The sequence below is a fragment of the Antedon bifida genome, chromosome 5, assembly GCF_963402885.1.
Source record: "Antedon bifida chromosome 5, ecAntBifi1.1, whole genome shotgun sequence".
NCBI classification, from domain to species: domain Eukaryota; kingdom Metazoa; phylum Echinodermata; class Crinoidea; order Comatulida; family Antedonidae; genus Antedon; species Antedon bifida.
The window spans coordinates 17,248,395-17,272,322 of NC_136230.1; the positions used below are offsets into that span (position 1 = coordinate 17,248,395).

The 23,928-nt window shown below is 33.8% G+C and overlaps 1 protein-coding gene and 1 long non-coding RNA gene across 2 annotated transcripts; both read right to left on the bottom strand.

Annotated features, from left to right (window-relative positions):
• Positions 1-2,498: 2,498 nt before the first annotated feature.
• LOC144842828 (uncharacterized) lies at positions 2,499-5,390 on the bottom strand. Its single transcript, XR_013612182.1, has 4 exons — positions 5,301-5,390; positions 4,339-4,514; positions 3,390-3,569; positions 2,499-2,972 (listed from the first exon to the last, which is right to left on the bottom strand). It is a non-coding gene; the product is annotated as an uncharacterized LOC144842828 (long non-coding RNA).
• A 13,585-nt stretch (positions 5,391-18,975) lies between these two features.
• LOC144842838 (uncharacterized) lies at positions 18,976-22,379 on the bottom strand. Its single transcript, XM_078699387.1, has 6 exons — positions 22,010-22,379; positions 21,416-21,670; positions 21,105-21,260; positions 20,642-20,899; positions 20,102-20,290; positions 18,976-19,767 (listed from the first exon to the last, which is right to left on the bottom strand). Exons 1-6 carry the CDS (start codon positions 22,314-22,316, stop codon positions 19,448-19,450), a joined length of 1,485 nt encoding a protein of 494 aa, XP_078555513.1. The 5' UTR covers positions 22,317-22,379; the 3' UTR covers positions 18,976-19,447.
• Positions 22,380-23,928: the final 1,549 nt, after the last annotated feature.

Sequence of the window (23,928 nt, forward strand, 5' to 3'; positions counted from 1 at the left end):
TAGTTATAACTAATAATACGAAACCCAACATTGCACTGTTGCGCCCAATTGGTTTTTTTTAAATTCATAGATTGATGATATAATTTTTTTACAGGGAGGAGCAGTTTCATGAGAGGGCTATAGACTCCATCTGTCATTGCTGTGGTAAAAAAATTAAAGAAAATGAAAAAAAGTATAAAAGTGAGAATATGAAAATTCAACTACAAATAAATGACATACATTTTGAATGGATCTGTTCAACATGTCACTCAAAAGTTGTTAAAGGACAGACCATATCACCATTTTTTCAATTAGCTAAATTACATACATCGAAATGCCTTGCTTGCTACTTATTGAGGCAGCAATTGAGACAAGGAAGACGGTTGAAACAATACAAGTTTCCCGATTCCCGTAACATTAGGGGAAATTTTGTATCGGCACAAAGCAAACTCGCTTTAAATCGCCAATATCGTATTTTTGATGATGCCGATATGAATGCAATGTTTGTGGCAATCTACTTTCTGTTGACAGTATACAGACACCGTGTCAACATTTTTATTGTGTGTATCCAGCAGAACTAAAGAACATGGCACATGGCCTTGTGAGAAAAGAAATAGTTGATGGGAAAATGTCCCTCACAACTCAAGGACGAGTAAGTTTTACAGCCAACTTGATATAAATAAACACAAAGATGTACATTAAAAAACATTAATAAATGTATGTATATATGTATACAGTACTGTAGTAAATAAAAAAAAACTCTTTATATACAGTAATAAAGTCTATACAAATATACAGGCTGGCAAATACAGTATATATCATTTTATATTATAATTAATAGTAATGATGAATATATTTATGTTTTTCAAATTCAGCCACTAAAACTTGTCACCGAGACAATAGCCTCACCACCACCAGCCATTCCAATCAATTTCGTTTATCCCCAAATGGATGCCAAAAATTGCCTAGCAGTGATGAACAAATTTAGAATAAACTGGAGTCAACAACGGGCACTGCGGAAGTATGTAAATTATAATAGTTATAATAATTGTTATCCAAACTAATGATAACCCAGTCAGTAAGTAAATGCAGTATTTTTTTTTTCAGATTCTGTCCAGGTTTATTTGCATCAGAGCGCAACATGCGAATATGTCAAGAAGAGATTGTAGGCGATTACCTAAGAAAATCCTTAGAATACATGTTTCTAAAGAGAGACTGTGCTACCTCTATCGGAGGGCTGGTGCTAGAAGAGGTAGCAGTCGTACGACTAACAAAGATTAAAGAACTTGTATACGACTACTTGAATAAATATGACATGTAGGTTTTTCATAGGATTAATTTTTCAATTGTATTTATTTAAAAATCCATAAAATAAAAAACACATTTAGTTTTGAAAGGATAAAATACATAAATTACAAAAATGTCTTGCTTTCTACACTACATTTTTATAATTGTATGCTATTTTAGGTCAGATGAACTCACCTTCAATAGGCCTAATAACGAGATCTTTATCAAATTTGGTGGTGATAAGGGTGGTGACACCACCAAATTCGAATTGCAAATTTGTGGTTTGGAAAAGCCGAACGCCCTGCAGAACATCATCGTGATTCTGATATTTCAAGCCCCAGACCTTACCATCAACATAGAAAAGGGACTAAACCTAGTGATCGATGAGGTCATGGAATTAGATGGAAGTCAGTGGGTCTCACCCAAAACAAAGAGGTAATGTACAGTATAGCAGAACAATTAATCCATAATATATAGGTGATGGTATAATTGTTATAAAACCTAGTGTATGTTATGGTTATAATTTACTCATATTGCATAACATCAGGCTCTTTTGTTTTGGGGACTACGACTTTTTATCCCGAATATATGGACTGGTTGGCCCCAATGGTGAGTAAATAATTGCGAGTTAATAAATATTTAATTGTATTGTTGAAACCTTTGTTATGGGATTTTCATGTGCTGTATAATTTAGAATTTTAAAAAACTATACTTTAAATCCCTGCTAAAAATATTAAGTATTGCCTTTTTATTTTTTTATTAAAATGCATCTTTAACTAAGATGTTTTAGCTGTGTTTTGCCTATAGGCAAATACAGTTGCATCTACTGCTATTGCAACCAGGATGATATAAAGCAAAACAGGGCACCTCAGAGCAGCAGATGCCTGAAATCGTATAATCGCGATTTTAAGTCATTTGTAGACCATGGCCAAGACATAAAGAAAAGCAAGCTGGTGTCAAATAGTGTAATTAGATCTTACATGGTCAACATTGAGTTAAACAGGGTAAGCGAATTAGTCGTTAGTTGAACAGTTAAATAGAATTTTAGTTATGACATTTTGCAACAGTGAGTTTTGATTTGCATGTCCTCTAATCGACACAACATGTACAGTATAATAAATCCATTTTTTAGCTGGTTGAAGCGTCAACCTATTTGATGCATGTGCAAAGTTTTGACATGGTGGACATGCAAATCGTTTAAAAATTAAAACAAAAAAATAACAATCATAATATAGCATGCATACCTTTATTTGTCAGTGTAATTAATTCCAAGTATTAAAATTATATTTTCCAGGTATCCATTCCAGCTTTGCACATATCGCTTGGTCTATTTAAAAAAATGACATGCTGGAAAAGGACATACATAATCTGGACCTCATCATTTTTAAAATGAGACAGGATGCATCCAATCAAATATATGAGGGTGAATTGCTTTTTTTTAAACCAGAAATTTAAATCTGTTTTACTGTTGCCATCTTCCTTTGTAAATGCTTGACTAAATAAATTTAAAATCTATTATTCCAGGTGAATTTTTACCAGACTTTGACAAAAAAGTAGCTGAAGCCACATCCAATCGAAACTCTTGTGCAGAAAATTTTAAGTCTTTGGATGCAGAAATTGATGAGTTGCGCAACCAACTCTCGTTGTCACTTGTTCAACGTGAATATAATGCGGGTACCATTTCACAGCTTGGACACCAGATCAATCTAAAAGATCAAGAAGTTAAAGACTTGGTAAATATAAATACAATGTAGTTAATTAAAATGGATTCAATTAAACGCTTTTAATACACATTTTATATTTCCTAATAGCGTACTTCATTAAACAACGACCTAAAATTTGGAACTGGACCTCTTGCTACGCAAATGGATGAAATTCTACGGAAAAACAAAATTCCTCACCAATACCATGGAAAGAGTTTTGTTGGAAATCATGTATATAGAGCCTGTAAAGTAAGTGTTTACATTGTCATATAATAATAATAATTTCAAAATACAATGCTCCTTCAATCATTATTTGGAATTAGTCAAGTTCAATTATTATATAACTGATATTGAAAGAATGTGAATATGCCAGTGATTTTTATCTTTCCTGATGTGCTTGTGTTTCTAAGTTTCACTTACCTTGGTAAAAGGCTTCCTACTTTCTAGGAGTTTTATCAGATAATCAATATTGTTTTGAAAACACTTGCTGATGTTGCCATTTTGTTGTTGTTTCAGTTTAATATAATAGAGAAACTTATGGATGGAGTTGAAGTTACACTCAAGCAACAACTACATCACTGCCCTGAACACTGTAAGAATCTGTTGAAGATCAAGATACAGAAGATACGTCAATCATTTACACCTGTGTTTAACACATTCAGTAAAGTACATGCCTGCATAAACCATACTAGATGTATTGATGATGCAGAAATTGATGGATATGGTAAGCTAACAAAAATGCTTTATTATTGGCAATTTATATTACAAAATTGTACACGAATTTATCGTAACAAATTTTCATTTATAACTAATTAAACTTCAATACAGAAAATGCAATAAACAAGTTCTCAAAAGAGTATAGACGAATAGCACCAGGGGTCATACAACCCAAGCTCCACATGCTGGAACATCATGCCATTCCATTCATGAGAGAGTGGGGAGTCGGAATAGGTCTTTTATCAGAACAAGGAGGAGAGCTCATACACGCTGAATTCAATCGACGTAAAAGGGCTGTTTATGGGATCCGCAGCAATTTGGACCAATTGATGTCGATGATGACATCACATTTAGTGTTCACTTCACCTGAAATTCAGCATGAAGTTACCCAACCTAAGAAATGCAGGAAAGATGAAGAATGATGTGTGTATGACAATGAATTAGAAGTTGAATGTAAAAAAATGTAATACCTGTCATAATAATAGAATATTAGAACATACAGTATATATTATTACTGTAACATCCTAAATAATATGGTTAATATTATCTTGGATAGTTATAGTATTATTATATATTTGTACAAATATTCATGACAAGAATCAAATAGTTGTTTGTTTTTTAATTACACTTTATAATTAATATACATACTAACCATTCAGTGATAATACGATTAATACTGTTATGTTAACGTTGCAGTTTTTCTTTCATCTCTGGCATGGGCTGTCCTTTATGAGATGTCGGTTAATGCAGTGCTTTTTTAATCGCTAATGTTCACGTTAGCTGTTAACATTTAATTTGTTATTACATGATCATCATAGCGAATTGATACTGTAGAAAATAATAATAACAAAAATGTTAATTATCATTAATGATAAATTGTACTGTATCAACAGCATGCACTTCTAGAAAATTGAACATGACAATGATAATGTCAGAAGTTGATGTAAAAAAATGTAATACCCGTCATAATGAATAAAATATATATAATATTATTATTAACATCCTAAATAATATGGTTAATATTATCTTGGATAGTTACAGTATCAAACAAGAATCAAATAGTTATTTGTTTTTTTAATTGCACTTTGTATCTTATATTATTCTTATTCTATTAGTATTAAATTAGGTACACCAGTCATTAGGCCTATTAAGTATTATTTGTGTATTATGTTAACATTGCATGGAAGAAATGTATTTAGGTAGCTAGCTAGGCTATAATACCGAACCAAATAGGCCTACTACTAACTAGGCCTAGCTAGGCTAGGCCTAGATAGGCCTATGTAAAATAAAATGATAGGCTAGGCCTAGCCTAGGCCTGAGCTTATTAGGCTAGGTAAAACATCATTATGTTCCGGTGATTTTAAACTTGCTTGGGTGATGATACAGAGTACTTTGTGCTTGAAATACACTGCAACTGGATTATCTAGGCCCACTATAATGGCTAGCCTTAGACCGAAAATATTCATATTGGCAAACGGCCATAATACAAATCTCAGCCAGCAACTCTCCTTATCTACCATTTTAAAACACTCACAAGATAACTAACTATCAAACCATATCAATGACTACATACATACATTACATATATATACGGGCAAACAAAGTTACACCTACTTTATAATCTCTTCTCGATTGTTTGTAATGTTGTAGACTTGGCATTTTTGGCTTGACTTTTCGTTGAACACCCCTGTCCTCAATCACACGTGAAAAGACCATATCAACACATTTCCAGCTTCGTCGAGAGTTGTTGTAATGAATATTCATATTTTTTAAACCAGCTTGATCTTTACTTTATTTTTATTGGCTGTTTAATTACAGCCATTCTATGCCTGACCGGGTTTATTCTTTACACATGGTTTGTATACAACTGTTAACGCATCATGAGGAAACTTTCCCTCTTACCAAATTTCCAACTTTTGAACCAGGTTTTGTCTGTCCTTGATAGTGACAGCCTTAATGACTTTACATGCTTTAATCCATTTAGCATTTAATGGGGTCACAAGCTATCTAGGTATTTCCTGTGAACTTTTTTATTGAACATTAAAAAAAAGGCAGCAACCAAAACACTCAACAACAAAATAGAACTGAAACCAATATAAAGTAACAAAATCCAAATATTTATTCATTTATATAACAACATATTTATAATATATATATAGGACGAAACGACTTCTCACGATCGGTATAGGCTTGGCCGGCCTTGCTAGGCTAAGGTCGATTGTAATTAAGTACTATTTCAATCCATCATATCGTAGCCTACGAAAATCTAACGAAGATACATGGCAGTCCATACGTGGAACTCCTAGGCTAAGTATCGGATTAACTGTAACAAAATGTGTTAAATAAGGTTTTATTTACATACTCGAGCGAGTGACTTCCATGACATAATACCACTACTAGGCCTAGCCTAAAATATTCATTTTTTTTTATATGAATGCTTCGCCTCATCTTGGCTTTTTTCGGCATTATTTTCAAAATACTGTACATGATGGAAAGCCCACATCACACATGTTTTGTCGCGACCCCTTGATCGCTTGCTGTTTATGATGACGAAATTGTTTTGTTTTTGTACGAACATAATATACCTACGCTACAATAAAGTAGTAATGTATATTACTGTTAAAAAAAATTAATTGTTCGATTTTATATTTTAATACATCTTAAATAAAGGCAAAGGTACAACTACATACAGTATTGTTTTTATAGACATTTTATTATTAATATTACATGATAATTCAAAAACAAATCACTGTACCACGCTTGTAAAATATTCATACACCAAGACCTCATGTGTCGTCTCTCTGGGCCGGCTCGATTTTCTCCACAGCCTGGAAATCGTGATTTTTCAACGAATTCTAACTTCGCGTAGAATTAATCAATTTTTACGATTTGAAATTGCTGATATATCACTTTTTCTTTTTATTCATGGTTAAACAAATGGTATTACTATTATTTTATAGAAAAACACATTTTCAAACATTCAGTCACTTCATTTGACCATGAGGGAGGAATTTGATAGGACACATTTTCCCAGTGATTTATTGACACTTCGTAAGGTCGCGCGGCCTAGGCTTTTGATGTGTAATGGGATTAGATCGATTAGACTCAGGCAAAACCTGGTTATAGTACCCGTCTAAAGCATCATTTGACGGGTAGAATGGTAAGAGGGAAAGTTTCGGCATGTTCTTAACTCCACAGTGCGTCATTTAAACGTTGGTGGCGCCAGACTTAATTTGTATAGGTGGAACAGCTGTGGCGGGCAAAAAATTTCTATTGATCATACATTCCAATAATTATCGATCTGTAGTTTCCCCTATGTTTAATAATTTTTGGGATTTTATTTGTGTTACACGACCTTGTTGAAAATAAGCACTTTCTTATCAGTGGGGGGATAGTTCAAATTACACAGTAAAATCTCTATTCTTTTGTACACAAATTTTTTAAATAGAGAGGCATTTTAAAAAGCTATGAAAAATAAACGGTGTGGTAAAAAATGTTATCAGATGTCTAAATATAGGTAATATAACTTGAATTTTACATTTCTGGTATTTTTATTCAACTTCAGATTTTTATTTTCATGCTCATAGCAAAAATTATCCACCAGATATCCACCATCTTTTTTCACCTTCTAGGGAGTCACCAGACATGTTATTATATTAGGTTAAACTACCTAACTACTGAAAAAAAGTCTTTCTGGTTGTTATGGCAGAATTTTGCAAAATTTTGTATTTGACCATATTAAGAGAATTTCATGTTTTTTCGTCTTGATTTCTGTTACAAATATTTGATTTATGTACAATTAACCAGATATTATATTTAAAATTCATGCCTGTATCTGAGCTTTAAAGAGAGCTCACCTGACAATGGAAAATATTTTAGATGTTGTGAAGGCTACAATAGGACAGCGAATAACTCCTGCTTGGCAAAAGCTCAGGAAAGGTTGATTAACCACAAGTAATTTTGGGAAGGTTCTTTCTGCTAGGAAGATAACACAGCCCCTTGTGGATTCACTAACAAATCCAAGAGATTTATCGGGAGTAAAGGCGATTCAATGGGGCATAGATAACGAGGACAATGCAATCATTCACGTTGAAAATGCGTTAAATATCAAGATTACTCCAACTGTCTTGTGGCTGCACCCAAGTGGTGTCACTGGCGCTTCACCACATGGAATTATTGATAGCGAGACTATTTCAGAAATAAAGTGTCCCTATAACCGGCAAAGATGAAACGATAGCTGAACTGGTCTCAAATAAACATGCGCCATTTCTGACACAGGACACAGATGGTAAATTTGAACTTAAAAGAAATCACAATTATTACCATCAGGTACAAGGCCAAATGTACCTAACTGGCTGTCGTAAATTCGTCTTCGCGGTGTATACCACGAAAGAGACCCTTGTACTGACAAATATTTTAAAGGATCTGCAATGGGCACAAAACATCCCCAGACTAATAGACTTTTTTGCACACAACCTATTTCCAGTGAATGGCGCTTGAATGTGGACTGAACCACAACAGTAATTTATTTATATCTTAATATATTTCAATATTTCTTTTTTTTCCAAAAATGTTCTAATACTGTCCACATTTTTAAAGCAATACAGTATAACCGTCTATAAAAATAGAATGTAAATAAAATTTTGTGTAATACTGTACAACAGTAGTACTGTATATTTATATTTGGTGTACAAACAATTATTTACCATGTCTAGCTGCAATCAGGCAATATTAACCAACTCTAATATTTGTATGTGCAATTTGTGTAATAGTATTGTAGTATATTTATTTTGTTTGTAAAATTATTTTCTTGCTGCAATTGGGCAATATATTACTGCAACTCTGGTGTAAAAATAAATTTTGTTTTCATTATAAAATTTGTATTAGTAAATTTGTTGAAGGTTGTTGTTTTTTGTTGAAAACTAATTGTTTTCACCTTATAGACCATTTTCACAGGACACCAGCAGTTTTCCGAAAATAATAAAGTTCAATTTAATATAGTGCAAAATGCTGGGTGCCTCTGAAAATGGTCTATATTTCAACAAGTAAAAAGTACAGCACAAACTAATTCAGATTATCTAGATTTATTCAAAATCAAAAGAGTCCGCCATCTTTTTAATGAGTGGACTTTGCAGATTAACCAGTGCAGCACACAACTGAACAAGTTTGTCACAGCAAGACCTTATATATGGAGGCACAAAGTTTAAAATTCTGAAATTTTTCAGATGCTCATTTGCACGTTCCACGTGTATTCTGCACTTTCCTATTTTTCTTGTCCTTTTGATCTCGTTGCCTTTCAGTTGTCCATTATTAACAAACTGAGGAATATTCAGACTGACACCTTCAGGTAAGATGTCGTGGATTAAAAATCCTTTGTCCGCAAGAATCATGTCCCCAGGCACAAAAATATCTAGCATCTTGCTGTCTTGGACTATAAACTTGTCCGATACTGATCCTGGGTACAGTGGGCTTACGTAGGTGATGGCACCATTAGGTGCAACTCCCATACACAATTTGAATGAATGCATACAGTACAGATAAAAACTACTGCAACATTTGCCACGCGTAGGTAACATAGTCTACGCGTGGCAGGTGCGTGGCGGTTGCGTGGCGTAGCATTCGTAGTGCGTAGGCTATGCGTAGCATTCGTAGCCTACGTTGTGATCAACTGTGTGTGGGAATTCCCCAAACTCAACTGTGTACAAGTACATCGTCGACGGCTAAGCAGGCTACGAAAAGTTCGAATAAATAGAAATGATACGATTGTTTCAATCATTATTAAACATACTTGAAATTAAAATTTTTCTAAAGAAAATAGCAATTAAAATTGCTCAAAGCCTAGGCTAGACGCGAAAAGTCTGATTAACTAGGCCTACTGCTGACTGCTGTACATTCATCATCGCCGGCCAGGCAGTAGTGTACAAAATTAATTGATGACGGGCCGTTATTATGACTACCTTCCATAGTAATAGTATAGTATTAGTAGTAGGCCTAAAATTACAAGTTAATTTTTTATAAGTAATTAATACAGTACTCAGTATGTTTCATTTAAACAAAAAATATCCAGGCTTGAAACTGCCGTAACTGTACATATCAAACTCCATTATTAGCTATTGTAACAACAACCTGCAGCAGAGGATCGGTAGAGGGTCAAGTTACAGGTCGTTTATAACATGTCATCAACAGAGAGGAGGATCGGAGGACGCATAACATGTGCTTGTCTGATCTTGTTGTTTTGTTTTTGTTTAGTCATGTGCGATAATAAATTAGATAATATTTAAATAAATGTTATTTTAGTTATAAATAAAAATAAATTATAATTAACATTTTAGGGTTAGGAAATATGCAAGACTTTATTTAATAAAAATTAAACTTCACTAAATTGAAGGTTAAACAAAACATAAAAGTACAGTTCAGAGAGAGTATCCATCCGCGAATGAATTACGAATGGAGTGATCCGTCTCGATTTCCGTTGAAACAAAAATAATATCGTATTTGTATTCTATTATTTTGACATTTACAGTATTTAAACAGTCCATATTATCCCATAGTACTAAATAAGCGTAATATTTCATTTAAACGCAATTTTAAAACGAAACATCGTTCATTATAATAGTAGTAGCCTAGTAAACAAACATAGTTCAGACAGTAGAGTAGTACTGCGCGATACACACACGTGGGTAAACAGCAGCTTCACACGGCGAAAACTGTCGTATCGAGGAAATATCCTTCTGTCACCTAGGCTATACCACATTATTTCACATTTTCACGCCATGTACATCGTATTTAACGCTTGTACACAGTATGGATTATCATACAGTACTACTACTAAGTAGGCCTGTAAGTACTATAGGCGTACCACTTATTTTAAAATTAAACTGTCGGTAGGTACGCCGGTAACCCTACCTTTTTAGCTAGCTAGCTAGGCCTAGTCGGAGGCCATTTCACACAGACGACGACCGCCGTCCGTACGTTGATCGGTGATAGATGTACACTTGTTCTTCTTTCATAAAAGTAAATGTCCCATTTTAACACAACACACAGTAATTAATACTAATATTAATACATTTATTATTACTTCACAGTAATTAACTTTTTCTTTTTAAATTTGATGAAAACTAGTATTCAAATTCGTTAACTAATTCCGTGTGTGGTGCATGCAGCACAGTACACAATGAATAATCTGAACAGTGGGATTTCCCCTCCTAGCTCTCGCTTCGTAGGCTACGCGTAGACTACGCGTAGCATGTTAGCTTGCATAGATTACGCCACGCGAAACCTACAAAGTTGCCACGCGTACGAAACATAGTCTACGCGTCCAAATATTTATTATCTGTATTGTACCCCTGTATGATGAATATGTGAGTTTTTGTTCCTTTAGTAATACTGGAATTTTAGTTAGTGTTTACCGACCAACCGACCGACATAGTGAGCTGTAGAGTCACGTTGCACACGGTTAAAAATTGTACTTTGAATTTAACTTTTTATGAGATAAAAATGTTATGATTTATTTTAAATAATTCACAGCTGCAAAAAAAAAGCTGATGACATGGAAGAGCCAAATATCAACTTGAAAATGCATTGGCTGATTCTCTGGAAATTGTTAATCTGTCATTCAACAAAGTTCTTGAAGACCCTATGCTTAAAGAAAACGTTTCTCTTGGCAATGAGGAGCAAACATCCAAGACTACTACAGAAAAAGAAAACCTCAAACCAGTCATGTAGGCAGAAACAGAGGACCGGTCGTATTAAACATATTACTGAATTGGATATTGAGAACGAGCTAGAAAGTGAAAATAGGCATGCAAACACACAAATAGCGCAGAGAAGGAAGTAATAATAGAAGCGTTACAAACGAATGATGATAAAAAATCTGTTAGTGAAAATGAGAAAGAAAACAACAAACGTCCAAGAGACAATGACCATTATTAATGATTATTATTAACCTATATCATCATTACTGTTCTATGTTACATAGTGACAGTTATCATTTATTATATTCTGGTTTTCTAGATTCAATAAGCAACGTTGATCTATCATCTACTGATTGTAAGTGGATTATATTATACAGACGATTGCGAACAACCAGTTACATTGTTAAGATTAAGATTAAACACAGTGTGCGTTATATTTAAAAGAGAAAACGCTGTAGGCCTAACTTGGGGATTATCAGCCAGTGATCTAGCTCAAACCTTCTGAATAAAGTACAGTACAATTTCCGGGCACCTATTAGTATTAAAATATATTGGTTGGCTGAGGTTTTTGATTTTGTACACGTTTAAAATATTGTTTACATTTTAATTGCACTAAAAATGCACCAAAAAGGCATTGTTTGGAAGAAATAATGGAAAACCAAAGACTGATAAGAGACAGACAGTATGGACAACCAGAACAAAACGGCAGTAAATGCAATTCTTCAAACTTATCGTTAAACTTATTGCTGTATTCATCGCCAAATGCCAATTCTCATTCCAACATTGAAGGATTTTTTGTACTTGGAAATGTGCAGCTACAGATACTCTTGCCTTTAAAAACCTACAAAAAAGTTTTACGATCTGGACAAACACCAACTTTATTATTTAAAGGACTCGTGGACGAAATATTTAATAAGGTTGAAATGGCTGGAAGTAAAGTAGGTGGTAAACGGGGGAGAAATGCGTTGGAGCTTGATAAAATGACAGCAATTTTTAGCCAGACTTGTAAGCAATACAGCGGCCGGCATCAATTTGCCAAAACATGATAAAAGCGGTAAATGACAAATGACGAAACTACAGATTTTGTTTGCAAGAACAAAATGGCAACTAAATAAATGTAGTAACATATAATGCATATCTGCTATTGTTTTTATGAATGTTTATTACAATAAACCAAATTTGCAAAAAACTTACGAATTACCTGTTTGTTCTCTGTTTGTAATTTAAACAGCGCCAGTTTTGTTCCCAAAATTTAAACTATTTATCTGTTGTGATCATTATGGAAACTAGTGTATTATTGTCATTTATTATTTGCGTTTATTTAAAACTTTTGATCTTTGGGTTTTTCAAATATCAACTACTGTAATGAAATCGTTTTTGGCAGGTTTTACCCAACAATAAATAAAAGTAATGTAAACTAATTGTTTGTTTACTGTTCGGGTTTAAATGGTCTTGTTCCGTTACCAGTTAATTTTTGGCTGGGGACACAAATCGAAAGCTCTCTCTAATGCCCATATCGATAATTTCATAGTAACATTTTTGCGCTACCGCATCACAACCTCTGGTTTCATTGACAAAATTCTATTGTTCTGAAGGTAAAGGTCTTTCAAGATGATGTCACCAACCGTTTCGAAAAGATAAAAAAAAAACTTAATTCGGTTGATGCCAAGCTCGACCAATTTTTATCATGCAGAGCATGTATAAAGGGTGTTTACAAGGTAAGATGCACAATTTATGCAGTACCGTTACTATTTTTCATGCACAATATGTTCATAAGATTAATACTGTACCAACATGTTTTAAGTAGAAATGGAGGCAAAACAATCTGGACCAAACCTAAACACTATCCCATCTTCTCCCCTCTCTTTCCTTTCCACCCGCTCCTACACTTCCCTCTCCAACCGCTCCTACACATCCCTCTCCACACGCTCCTACACATCCCTCTCCACACGCTCCTACACATCACTCTCCACCCGCTCCTACTCTACCCCATCCATCCTCTCACTACTTTCCCTCCTCCAGCCTCTCCCACTTTCCTTCCTCCCTCCTCTCCCACTCTGCCTCCTCCACCCCTCCCGCTCTCCCACTTCTTTCTGTGCTGTGCAGAATATGAATAGCAGCAATTATCATCAACATTTTTATAATAGTCCTCATAATCATCATTATCGCCATTATATATATATATTATATATATTATACAGTACAATTTTGTTCACTTTAATCATTTCTTTTCCAGCTTTTACAGTACAAGTTGATGGCGAGGACGGTAAGACATGTAGTTAATTTGTATTACTGTACTGTACACATGTAGGTAAATCTAAAAAAATCAAGTTGGCCTTAATGGAAGTCTCCCTGGTCCTTTTGTATATTTTTTGCTTTTTCTTTTGGATCAAATAAACTGATTTGTGACTTGTGTGACTTGTGTGAATTGTTTTTTCATGGCTGTATTTTGTTTTACTTTACAGAAATGACATTTTTAAGACACGCCAAGCATGGTGTCTATGTTCCTTTAAAAAAAATTACGCCAATGCGAGATGTTTGCAAGTAACGTGGACAAGCTAGCGCTATCCATTTTAGAGGTGATCATTAACAAAAAAGACTGCGACAACCACCTGACGATCTACGGCCATGGAAAGGGGAAACCTGAATTGGGCGAAAATAAGAGAAGAGCGTTAAGAAGTGAGTACGCCTTACCTTTTTGTGTGTAGATTATCAATAATCACATTGTCATTTTCTTCACATTTGTATAAAAGTACATAATTATAATATAAACCAAATAACTGGGTAATCGCAGAACAGCCAACAAATCGCCTTCTGGTCCAACGGGCTGATTTTGGCCCGGACTGATTTTGGTGTGACAGGTACAAAAGACATAAATATACTTCAACAATGCACTATTGTATCAACATAACATGTCAATCATCTACAACCTACTAAACTTTCTTGACAAAAATCAATGACATTAAAGATATATTTTCCCCTTCTTATATTTAGGGTTAATAAAGTAGGTGTAAGCCTAGGCCTAGGTTTCACTTAGCGTTGCTGTGACCTGAAGTGAAGCGAACCCTAAAAAATAATCTCAGTAGCCTGCCAACAAAACAACCTTTAAAATAAGAAATAGTAATCAATACAACAAAAAAGAAACTTCATACCTCTGGACGTCTTCAATTCAAATACCTAAAACTAATGTAACTTGCCATAATGAGCCCGTAGAATAGTCGTGTGCCAGCAGAAGCAAAGCAGGATAATTTCAGTTGTGTCAGCACCACCACCTTGCATGTTGAATGAATTTGAGAGTCACCACCATGCAGGTGTCGTGCAAGGCAAGAAGATACTTTTTTGGTAGGTAGGGCCAAATCAAGCAACACAATTTCCGAGAAAATGTTCCAACTTTTCAATGTTTTAATAATTATGAGGCCATTAGTTAGTACTGTCTCCTTGATGCTTGCTAGTTCTCAGCACTAAAATGCCACTAACTTGAAAATTAAAAGAGCATGTCTTGTCAGGGGTAATCCTTGTCAGCACCCAGCCCAACATTTACTACAAACAACATTCAACTCATAACAACAACGTGCGTCGTATCATCTCAGCTCCCTCTTCGTCGTGTCAAAGAACTTATAACTTCTTTGAAGAACTAATCTAGGGTTACATTAATGAATATTCATAGAAGCTCTCTACTATTGGGGGCGGATGATCATTGTGTCGACTATGTTTGAGTATTACTATTAGCTGTAAATCAGCCTATTAAAATGATTGTTATCCAGCTCAATCTCTAGTGGGCCCACGTACGTAAAAAATAATGGGATTAGATCCATTAATAGGCCTAATTGCAAAGTTTTCAGCAATCATTCGATTTTTTTGTTTATTTACATCTAAATTGAAAAATACAAATTGTATTAAGAGGGATATATTATGGAGGTATTTTATATGTATATATTATAAATAATATAATAACAAGAAATATTTCTTACAAAAAACGCCGATCGACATTTTAAAATTAATCACTGTTCTTTCTTCAGATATATTAAATGATTATAATTAATAATTATTAAAAAGATGTCCTTTAATCGCAACAATACATACATACACATTTATGCCCATTTTTTCACTAGTTAATTGTATACTATAAATACACAATTTTTAATAATTTATGGAAAATATGTTTTTGTTACCATGGAAACGTGTAACAAAATAAAAATATGTTGGTTAATCGCAAAAATACACAAAATCTAACATAGATATTTAATTATAAATCACATCATGCCCATTTTGTTAGTAATCTGGTTGTATTTCATTGAATAATTGATATTTCTGCTAATTTTCAACAGCATTTGAAATAAGACATGTATACCTTTCCAACAATGTATTATTTGCCAACAAATATTAATCTACTAATTACAAAATTGCATTTAAAAATTAATCAATTTTGAACTTTGATGTGCTCTGTATGTGTGTGACATCAACCTGTAGGCATGCAACTGAATACCCTCTAGAAACAACGTGACTTCACGGCGGTAAGTCTGTTGATTCGCGTCAACCAATCAAAGGGCGAGAATCCAAAATCGTTCAACCGAACTCTCTTTTCTCAGACGTTTTTTGGGTCCAGCAGCTGGGACTTATAAATTATAGTCGAGTTTACAAATTCTTAAAACTGTCGGCCTTAGAACTATAGCTACCGCGATGATAAAGCTTGTTAATGAGTATGTCCTCTTGGGATATAGCTGGCTAAAGCCGCGGCGCGAAAACAAAATGGCTAAAAAACACATATTAGAATGGACAAGTATTGGTCAAAACGGAGACACACGGGCCAATCCATGGGGGATTGTTAAAAGACAACCCCTTATAAGATGGCCGGAAATTGTAGGCACTACTTGCACGTAAAATTCATGTAAATGGCACCTATAGTTCGCTGGAAATGACACTCCATAATTGAGCGCGCTAGCAAACAGCAAAACGATTGTAGCCTATTTTTTCCGCCGGAATTTTTTGCGCTCAACAATGCGAGCGTCAGGGGAAGTTCCCGATGAAGTTACTTTCGATACGTTCATCATAAACGTAAGGCCCTCCGTGCTGGAAAATTGTAAAGGAAAAAAAGTCGGATAATTAATCTTCATTTTTCATGTTTTGGGAGGACAATACATCTTTAAGAGAAAATGGATATTGTATTACTTTAAACAAATAAAATGAAAATCACAATAAAAAGAAGAAAACACTTACATTATGACTGAAGTTCAACTGTATTAATAAGGAATTTTAGATTGCGTGAACGTGCACACGATGCTTTGCGACGGCCACGGTTATTGTAGCTCCATTAAAATTAAACATAGTTACAAAAATAAACTATTTAATACTTACTTGGCATAGCTTTCAACTCTTTCTGTAAATCTTTCTTTTCATTCGACACTTCAATTATTCTGTCATTCTGAAATTATAAAGATATAAAGAAATAATAAAAATGTTTGAATGTGTTAAAAAATTACCAAATAACACATAGCTTAATAAATAACTGTAGAAGTTTTTACCCACAGAAACTCTGTAAATACCTACTTGGCATTTACAGCCCTTAACTCTATGCAGTTCTTTCATTTAAAACGTTATTTTCTCATCTTTGTATATAAACTCGTCCGTCATTCTAGACAAAATAAAAATGTTTTAAGTGTTGAAAAATTATCAAAAATATAGCTTCAATACTACAGTAACAAAGATGAACTTTTCAATACGTACTTGGAATTTACAGCTTTAAACTCTTTCTTTAAATCTTTCTTTTCATTTGACACTTTCTTTACTTCATCATCTTTAAATTCTTCCATCATTTTGAAATAAAAATTATCAAATCAAAAATATAGGAAACAATGGAAATGGAAGTAATTTTCCACTGATGAATGAATGTATGTATAGAAGGCGACCGAAAACGGTGGCTCATTAAAAGAAAAACATATCCCACCTCTGCAGTCGCACATTTTTAAAAAATGGATCGAATTTCTGTTATGAGTGTAATGGTTTTTGCTAGGCACTGATTAGTTACGCCTGAGAATTGCCACTTGGAAAATAAATTGAAAGCAATTCGTGAACGTATATAAAACCGATTAATATAGTATTTTTTTAAAATAAAGTTGGTTTGTCTTCAACATTATGACGATTCTGTACTCGAGATGTTTAACCGGTTTTCAGATATTACTATTTTTCAAATATTTCTCGTAATATTGTGTGCGGTATTTATAGTCGTGTGCACTATGTCGGTCGGTCTGTAAACACTATCTCAAATATGTATATGGCCTTGTTCAGCATTATTAGACAGTGTATACCACGATCGGAAAACACGACTATTTGGGGCAAATTGTTGAATCTAAATTCGATTTGTCAATACAATAACTAATTAAAAATAAGGTTACATTTTTTAAAAATCAGTAGGGAGTATCGAAATTATGGACCAACTTTTTATACCATCGAGTAAACTCTATAGAAGCAACGCGCGATTTACCATATTTTGCCCGTTTTGGTTTTAATGAAGCCACTTTACTGATAATCATTTCCGTAGAAAAAACCCCCAAAAAATAATTTTTCACTTATAAAAAGACAGAATAAACGGGTTAAATTCAACCAAAACCCCACTGACTTCTAGTCAATTTGACTATTTTTTTATTTTTAATTACAGTTTATATATTTTTTTATCCAATTTTGAAAGTGAATAACTATTATGTGACATTAAATATTCAACAAAAACATTAAAACAAATGATTTTTTCATATATATATGTGAACAACATACAATAAATCTTGTTTACTTCTATATTTTGTACATGTGTGTTGAGTCATTTGTGTTTTTCATGTTGTGTGTGATAATTACAGTTACATTATAAACAATGTACAATAGCAAAACAACTTTTCTTGCAAAATATTTAATACAAAATAACCAATATCTACTACATTGCATTTAAACATACTAGACTATACTTTATACAAAAATATTATTACATATAAAAAAATTAAAGAAAAAGATCATTGTCTTCTGAGTTTACAAAACTTCTAACGTCAAAACACTACTACACTATATTCATACATTACATTACTAGACTATTTATTAAGACAATACTCATTTAAACTATTATTAAACTATAATTAATACATATAAAATATATTTAACATCTACAAATTATAGACCAAGTTTATAATTTACAAAACTACTAAATTTAAAACATTTAATAAAAAATAACCAGTGTCTACACTACTACACTATTTATTAAGACAATACTCATTTAAACTATTATTAAACTATAATTAATACATATAAAATATATTTAACATCTACAAATTATAGACCAAGTTTATAATTTACAAAACTACTAAATTTAAAGCATTTAATAAAAAATAACCAGTGTCTACTACATTGTATTCAAACAATAAATTACTAGACTATTTATCAAGACAATATTATTTTTTAAAAAATATTAGCAATACATATAAAATGTACTTAACAACTACAAATTACAGACTAGGTGATAGAGGACGAATGGTCTTCTGAGTTTATAATACTAAATGCAAATCTACAACAGACATTTCACAACTATAACAAAACATTAAGATATGTATTATAATACTGTACTTTTTAAAGATACAGTAGTTTTAATAATGCATTAACAACAGTATACACAATCTAAGAAAATAAACATTATCACAAACCATACCAATACATACCTAACACTATAAATACAAATAGCCAAGGAAAGTTAGCCTTGGAAAATATAAAAAATATCAATTGTAGGGAACAACAAAAATATATAATTTAAGTATACTGCAAAATGTTTCAAATTGAGTTGCATTGGAAAACATGCTTATTAATTAGATGGGGCTCATGTTTACCTATTTTTTTATGTATGAAAATAATTTAAGTACAAAACTAAAGCAATTGAATATAGTACAAAGAAGTTCCTATCCAAATCACATTCATTTCTGCCAATTTTCTACCTTTTAATGCATTCACAACAAATGTATGCTGTAAAATCAATTTCAAATTATAGCCATGAGCATGGTTACTGTATTTAATTCATATTTCCATGACATCAATGATTTAACCTTTTGGATTATAGGGCATCTTGTGATATGGATTTCCACAATCACATGTAACAGCATGCTCAACCATCATAGTAGTCTGCCTTCCATCTAAGCAAATTAGAGTCTGTTCAACTTCTGTAAGTTCAGATGCATTACAAGTATCTCCCACTAACTTTATCTGCATAACATTCTCAAGAACCTTTCCAAAGGCCTTTGTACCGGATGTACATCTGCCTCTGCATTGTGTAGAAACTACTTCAGTTACGCAAGCTAAGCCATCCAGATCAAACTCAACTTCAGTAGTTTTAGTAATAGCACTGCATGTTCCTGACTTAGCTGTGGATAAATATATTTTAGGCCATGTTAATATTGTTGATAATATTTTAGGCAGTTAACTTTTAAAAAACAAGGGTGAAATGTATATATATACGACAGTATACAAATAAAGAACAGTTATTGACGGCAAACACTGCAGATTGGTTGGATCAGTCAATGCCTTGTTTTGCAAAAAATATTAAAAATTGTTGTGTAATAGTACCATTATCATATATTTTTTCCATGTACTAGAACTAAAACTGAAATTTATTTCACCTATTTAATATGTATTAGTAATCTTTGGCCACATGTGCCGAAAGACATAGAATAAATAGAATAACAAGAAAGAACTTACAGCATAAAACACAGCTACCATCACCAGGAATGGAGCCTTCAGCCTGCATTCCAGTAGGACACATGCACTGAGACACCTGTTGACTATTTGAGCAAGATTCTTTACTGCAAGACTGCGTTGGACAAACACACTGCTTATAAACAAGATCAACTGTACCACCGTATGAGAATACTGATCCACAGGAAATGGCTAAAAATAAAACATTACAAATAATATGTTAGCACATAATATTAATTGAAATACATAAACAAGTAGCTTTACCTCCATTGTCTGGGTTCTTTTTGTAAGTAATAGATTGAATTTTCCTGCTTTTGTTCAGAATAATCCAAACTAATAATTAATGGAGAAATTTGAATTATGGAATCGCAGGTCAAACATCAAAAATTGAAGTGGAAAATGGAAAACAATACACTATTTAGCAAAAATAGCGAAAAAAATAACCATGAAGAAAAAAAATACACAGTATTAAATGCAATATTGGTTTATCAATATTGTACCCATGAACAATAAATTCCATAAAATATACATAAAAATACTTACGACATAGATTATCACTTCTCCATTCCAGACAGATTCCATGTAAACTCTGGCATTTATTGGCATAGCTCTCTAGATATGCACATGTATCAGAATTGCATGTTTCTTTGCAGTCATCTATATAATCGTCAGGATTAATGAAGTTATGGCATGGCTTGAATACATCAGAAATCAGTAGTTCACACTGTGATGTTATACTTGTTGGGCATACAAACTCAGTGGTGACTTCTTCTGTTGTCGTAGGTGGAACTGGTGTTGTTGCTAGTGTAAGATGAAAATTTAAGTTAATAAGAATTTATAGAAAATATTTATCAAAACTGAATTTGTACTTGTATGGTATCGAAATAAATCAAATACAGTATATTATAGGTCGGAAATCAGGTCAATAATATTTTTTTAGTAAAACTAAAAACTTATTTGGAAGAAATTATAGTGATAGTATAAAATAAAGGTACTGTACACGTACGACATGGTTGGCAGCGGCCCGAGATTAATTCAGATCTTGGCGGACAAGTACATTCAGATACCATCAATGCAGGAGAACATGAGTCATCAATCCCACAATGCTCTTCATTACGACAGATACATGATCTGAATTCTTGATCAGAGGGACAATCAACAGCTAAAATGTTAAAAAGAAAGTGAAATAAATTATTAGTCTATAACATATGCAGCTTATCACAGTTGTCAGTTTTAATTTTTAGTTTTGGATATCAATGGATAATTTTAAACTTTTTTCATTTTTAGAATTAGTGTTTTTCAAATTACAATACTTACGACATAGCTCATCAGACCTCCAATCCATACATATACCAATGTTTTGACATATTTGAGCATATGTTTCAAGAACACTACACTCGTTGCAAGACATGTGTGCAGCTTGGCAGCTAGCATAGAACAAGTCAGGATTCATGATACCGTGACATGGCTTAAAGCGATCCGAGTATAAAGCACTACACATGTTTGGACAATCAGTTACTGTTGTCTCAGGAACAGCTTTTGTTGGCAGAGTAGTTGGTGGAATAGCCAATGCTAAAAGATAACAATTTGTATTATACAGTATTGCATATTATAATATGATAAAGATTTAATTACTTACAATAGCACGATTCCTACTATAAATAAATGTGTTGAATTAATTTCATGATTTCAAAAGTAAACACTCTAAATTGTCAAATAGTTTTAATTAAGTTAATTTTAAACGTGATAAATAGTGTGGCATCGTTGAACATATATTAAATTGAATTGTTTCAATTCAAATTATTAATTTATTATTATAATTGTATATTAAACTTATCTTAATATTTTCTCAATTCAATTAGGATATTGATAAGTCCCAACATAATAAGGTTAATGTTTAAAAAGACTTACCACATTCATCATTTGTCCATTCAATATTAAGCCCATAATGAGAGCATCGAGTAGCATAGGTTTCAATAATTATACAGTCAGAGCAAAGAGAATGTTCAGCTTCACACATGAGGTAATAAAGTTCTGGGTTTACAAAGAAATGACATTGTTCAAAAGCAGCACTGAAGACATCAGCACAATAGTTAGGGCAATGGGTTGTAGACCCTTGTGGAATGCTAGTGATTGGTACAGATGTTGTTTTATATGATGATTGGGTTGTAGCTCTGTCAGTAGCTCCAGATTGTCCTTGAGTTGTACTTTCTGCCATGGCAGTAGCTCTAGAGGATGATTGTGTTGTATGTTTTGCAAAGTCAGAAGGTCCAGAGTTCGCTCGAGTTGTACTATCTGCCATACCAGTAGCTCCAGATGGTGATTGTGTTGTGATATCTGCCACGCCAGTAGCTCCAGATGGTGATTGAGTTGTACCATCTGCCCTGTCAGAAGCACCAAATTGTGCTTGAGTTGTACTATCTGCCATTAGAGTATCTCCAGATGGTGATTGAGTTGTACTATCTGCCATGCCAGTAGCTCCAAATGTTGATTGTGTTGTACTATCTGTCATGCGAGTAGCTCCAGATGCTGATTGAGTTGTACTATCTGCATTGTCAGTAGCTCCAGAAGGCGATTGTGTTGTACCATCTGCCTTGCGAGTAGCTCCAGATGCTGATTGAGTTGTACTATCTGCAATGTCAGTAGCTCCTGATGGTGATTGTGTTGTACTATCTGCCATGCGAGTAGCTCCAAATGGTGATTGTGTTGTACTATCTGCCATGCGTGTAGCTCCAGATGCTGATTGAGTTGTACCATCTGCCTTGCGAGTAGCTCCAGATGGTGATTGTGTTGTACTATCTGCCATGCGTGTAGCTCCAGATGCTGATTGTGTTGTACTATCTGCCATGCGAGTAGCTCCAGATGGTAATTGTGTTGTACTGTCTACTACGTGAGTACTTCCAGATGACAATTGAGTTGTACTATCTGCAATGTCAGTTGCTCCAGATGGTGATTGTGTTGTACTATCTGCCATGCGAGTAGCTCCAGATGATAATTGTGTTGTACTATAAGCAATGCGAGTATCTCCAGATGGTGATTGAGTTGTACTATCTGCAATGTCAGTAGCTCCAGATAGTGATTGTGTTGTACTATCTGTCATGCGAGTAGCTCCAGATGGTAATTGAGTTGTACTATCTGCAATGTCAGTAGCTCCAGATGGTAATTGAGTTGTACTATCTGCCATGCGAGTAGCTCCAGATGCTGATTGAGTTGTACTATCTGCAATGTCAGTAGCTCCAGATGATGATTGTGTTGTACTATCTGCCATGCGAGTAGCTCCAGATGATAATTGTGTTGTACTGCCTGCCATGCGAGTATCTCCAGATGGTAATTGAGTTGTACTATCTGCAATGCGAGTAGCTCCAGATGGTGATTGAGCCGTACTATCTACCATTTCAGTAGCTCCAGATGGTGATTGAGTTGTACTATCTACTACGCGAGTACCTCCAGATGGCAATTGAGTGGTACTCTCTACAATGCCAGTATCTCTAGATAATGATTGAGTTGTACTATATGCAATGCGAGTAGCTCCAGATGGTGATTGAGTCGTACTATCTGCCATTTCAGTAGCTCCAGATGGTGATTGAGTTGTACTATCTACTACGGGAGTACCTCCAGATGGCAATTGAGTGGTACTCTCTACAATGCCAGTAGCTCCAGATGCTGATTGAGTTGTACTATCTGCAATATCAGTAGCTCCAGATGGTGATTGTGTTGTACTATCTGCCATGCGAGTATCTCCAGATGATAATTGTGTTGTACTGTCTGCCATGCGAGTATCACCAGATTGTGATTGAGTTGTACTATCTGCCATTTCAGTAGCTCCAGAT

Excerpts from the sequence above, each read along its gene's own strand:
- LOC144842838 (XM_078699387.1), bottom strand. The coding sequence starts at position 22,316 with ATGGCAGAAAGTACAACTCAAGGACAATCTGGAGCTACTGACAGAGCT. Across the intron at positions 20,900-21,104 it reads GGGCCGCTGCCAACCATGTC|CAACAACACCAGTTCCACCT; the intron begins GTACGTGTACAG and ends ATCTTACACTAG. Across the intron at positions 19,768-20,101 it reads TGGTAGCTGTGTTTTATGCT|CTAAGTCAGGAACATGCAGT; the intron begins GTAAGTTCTTTC and ends ATTTATCCACAG.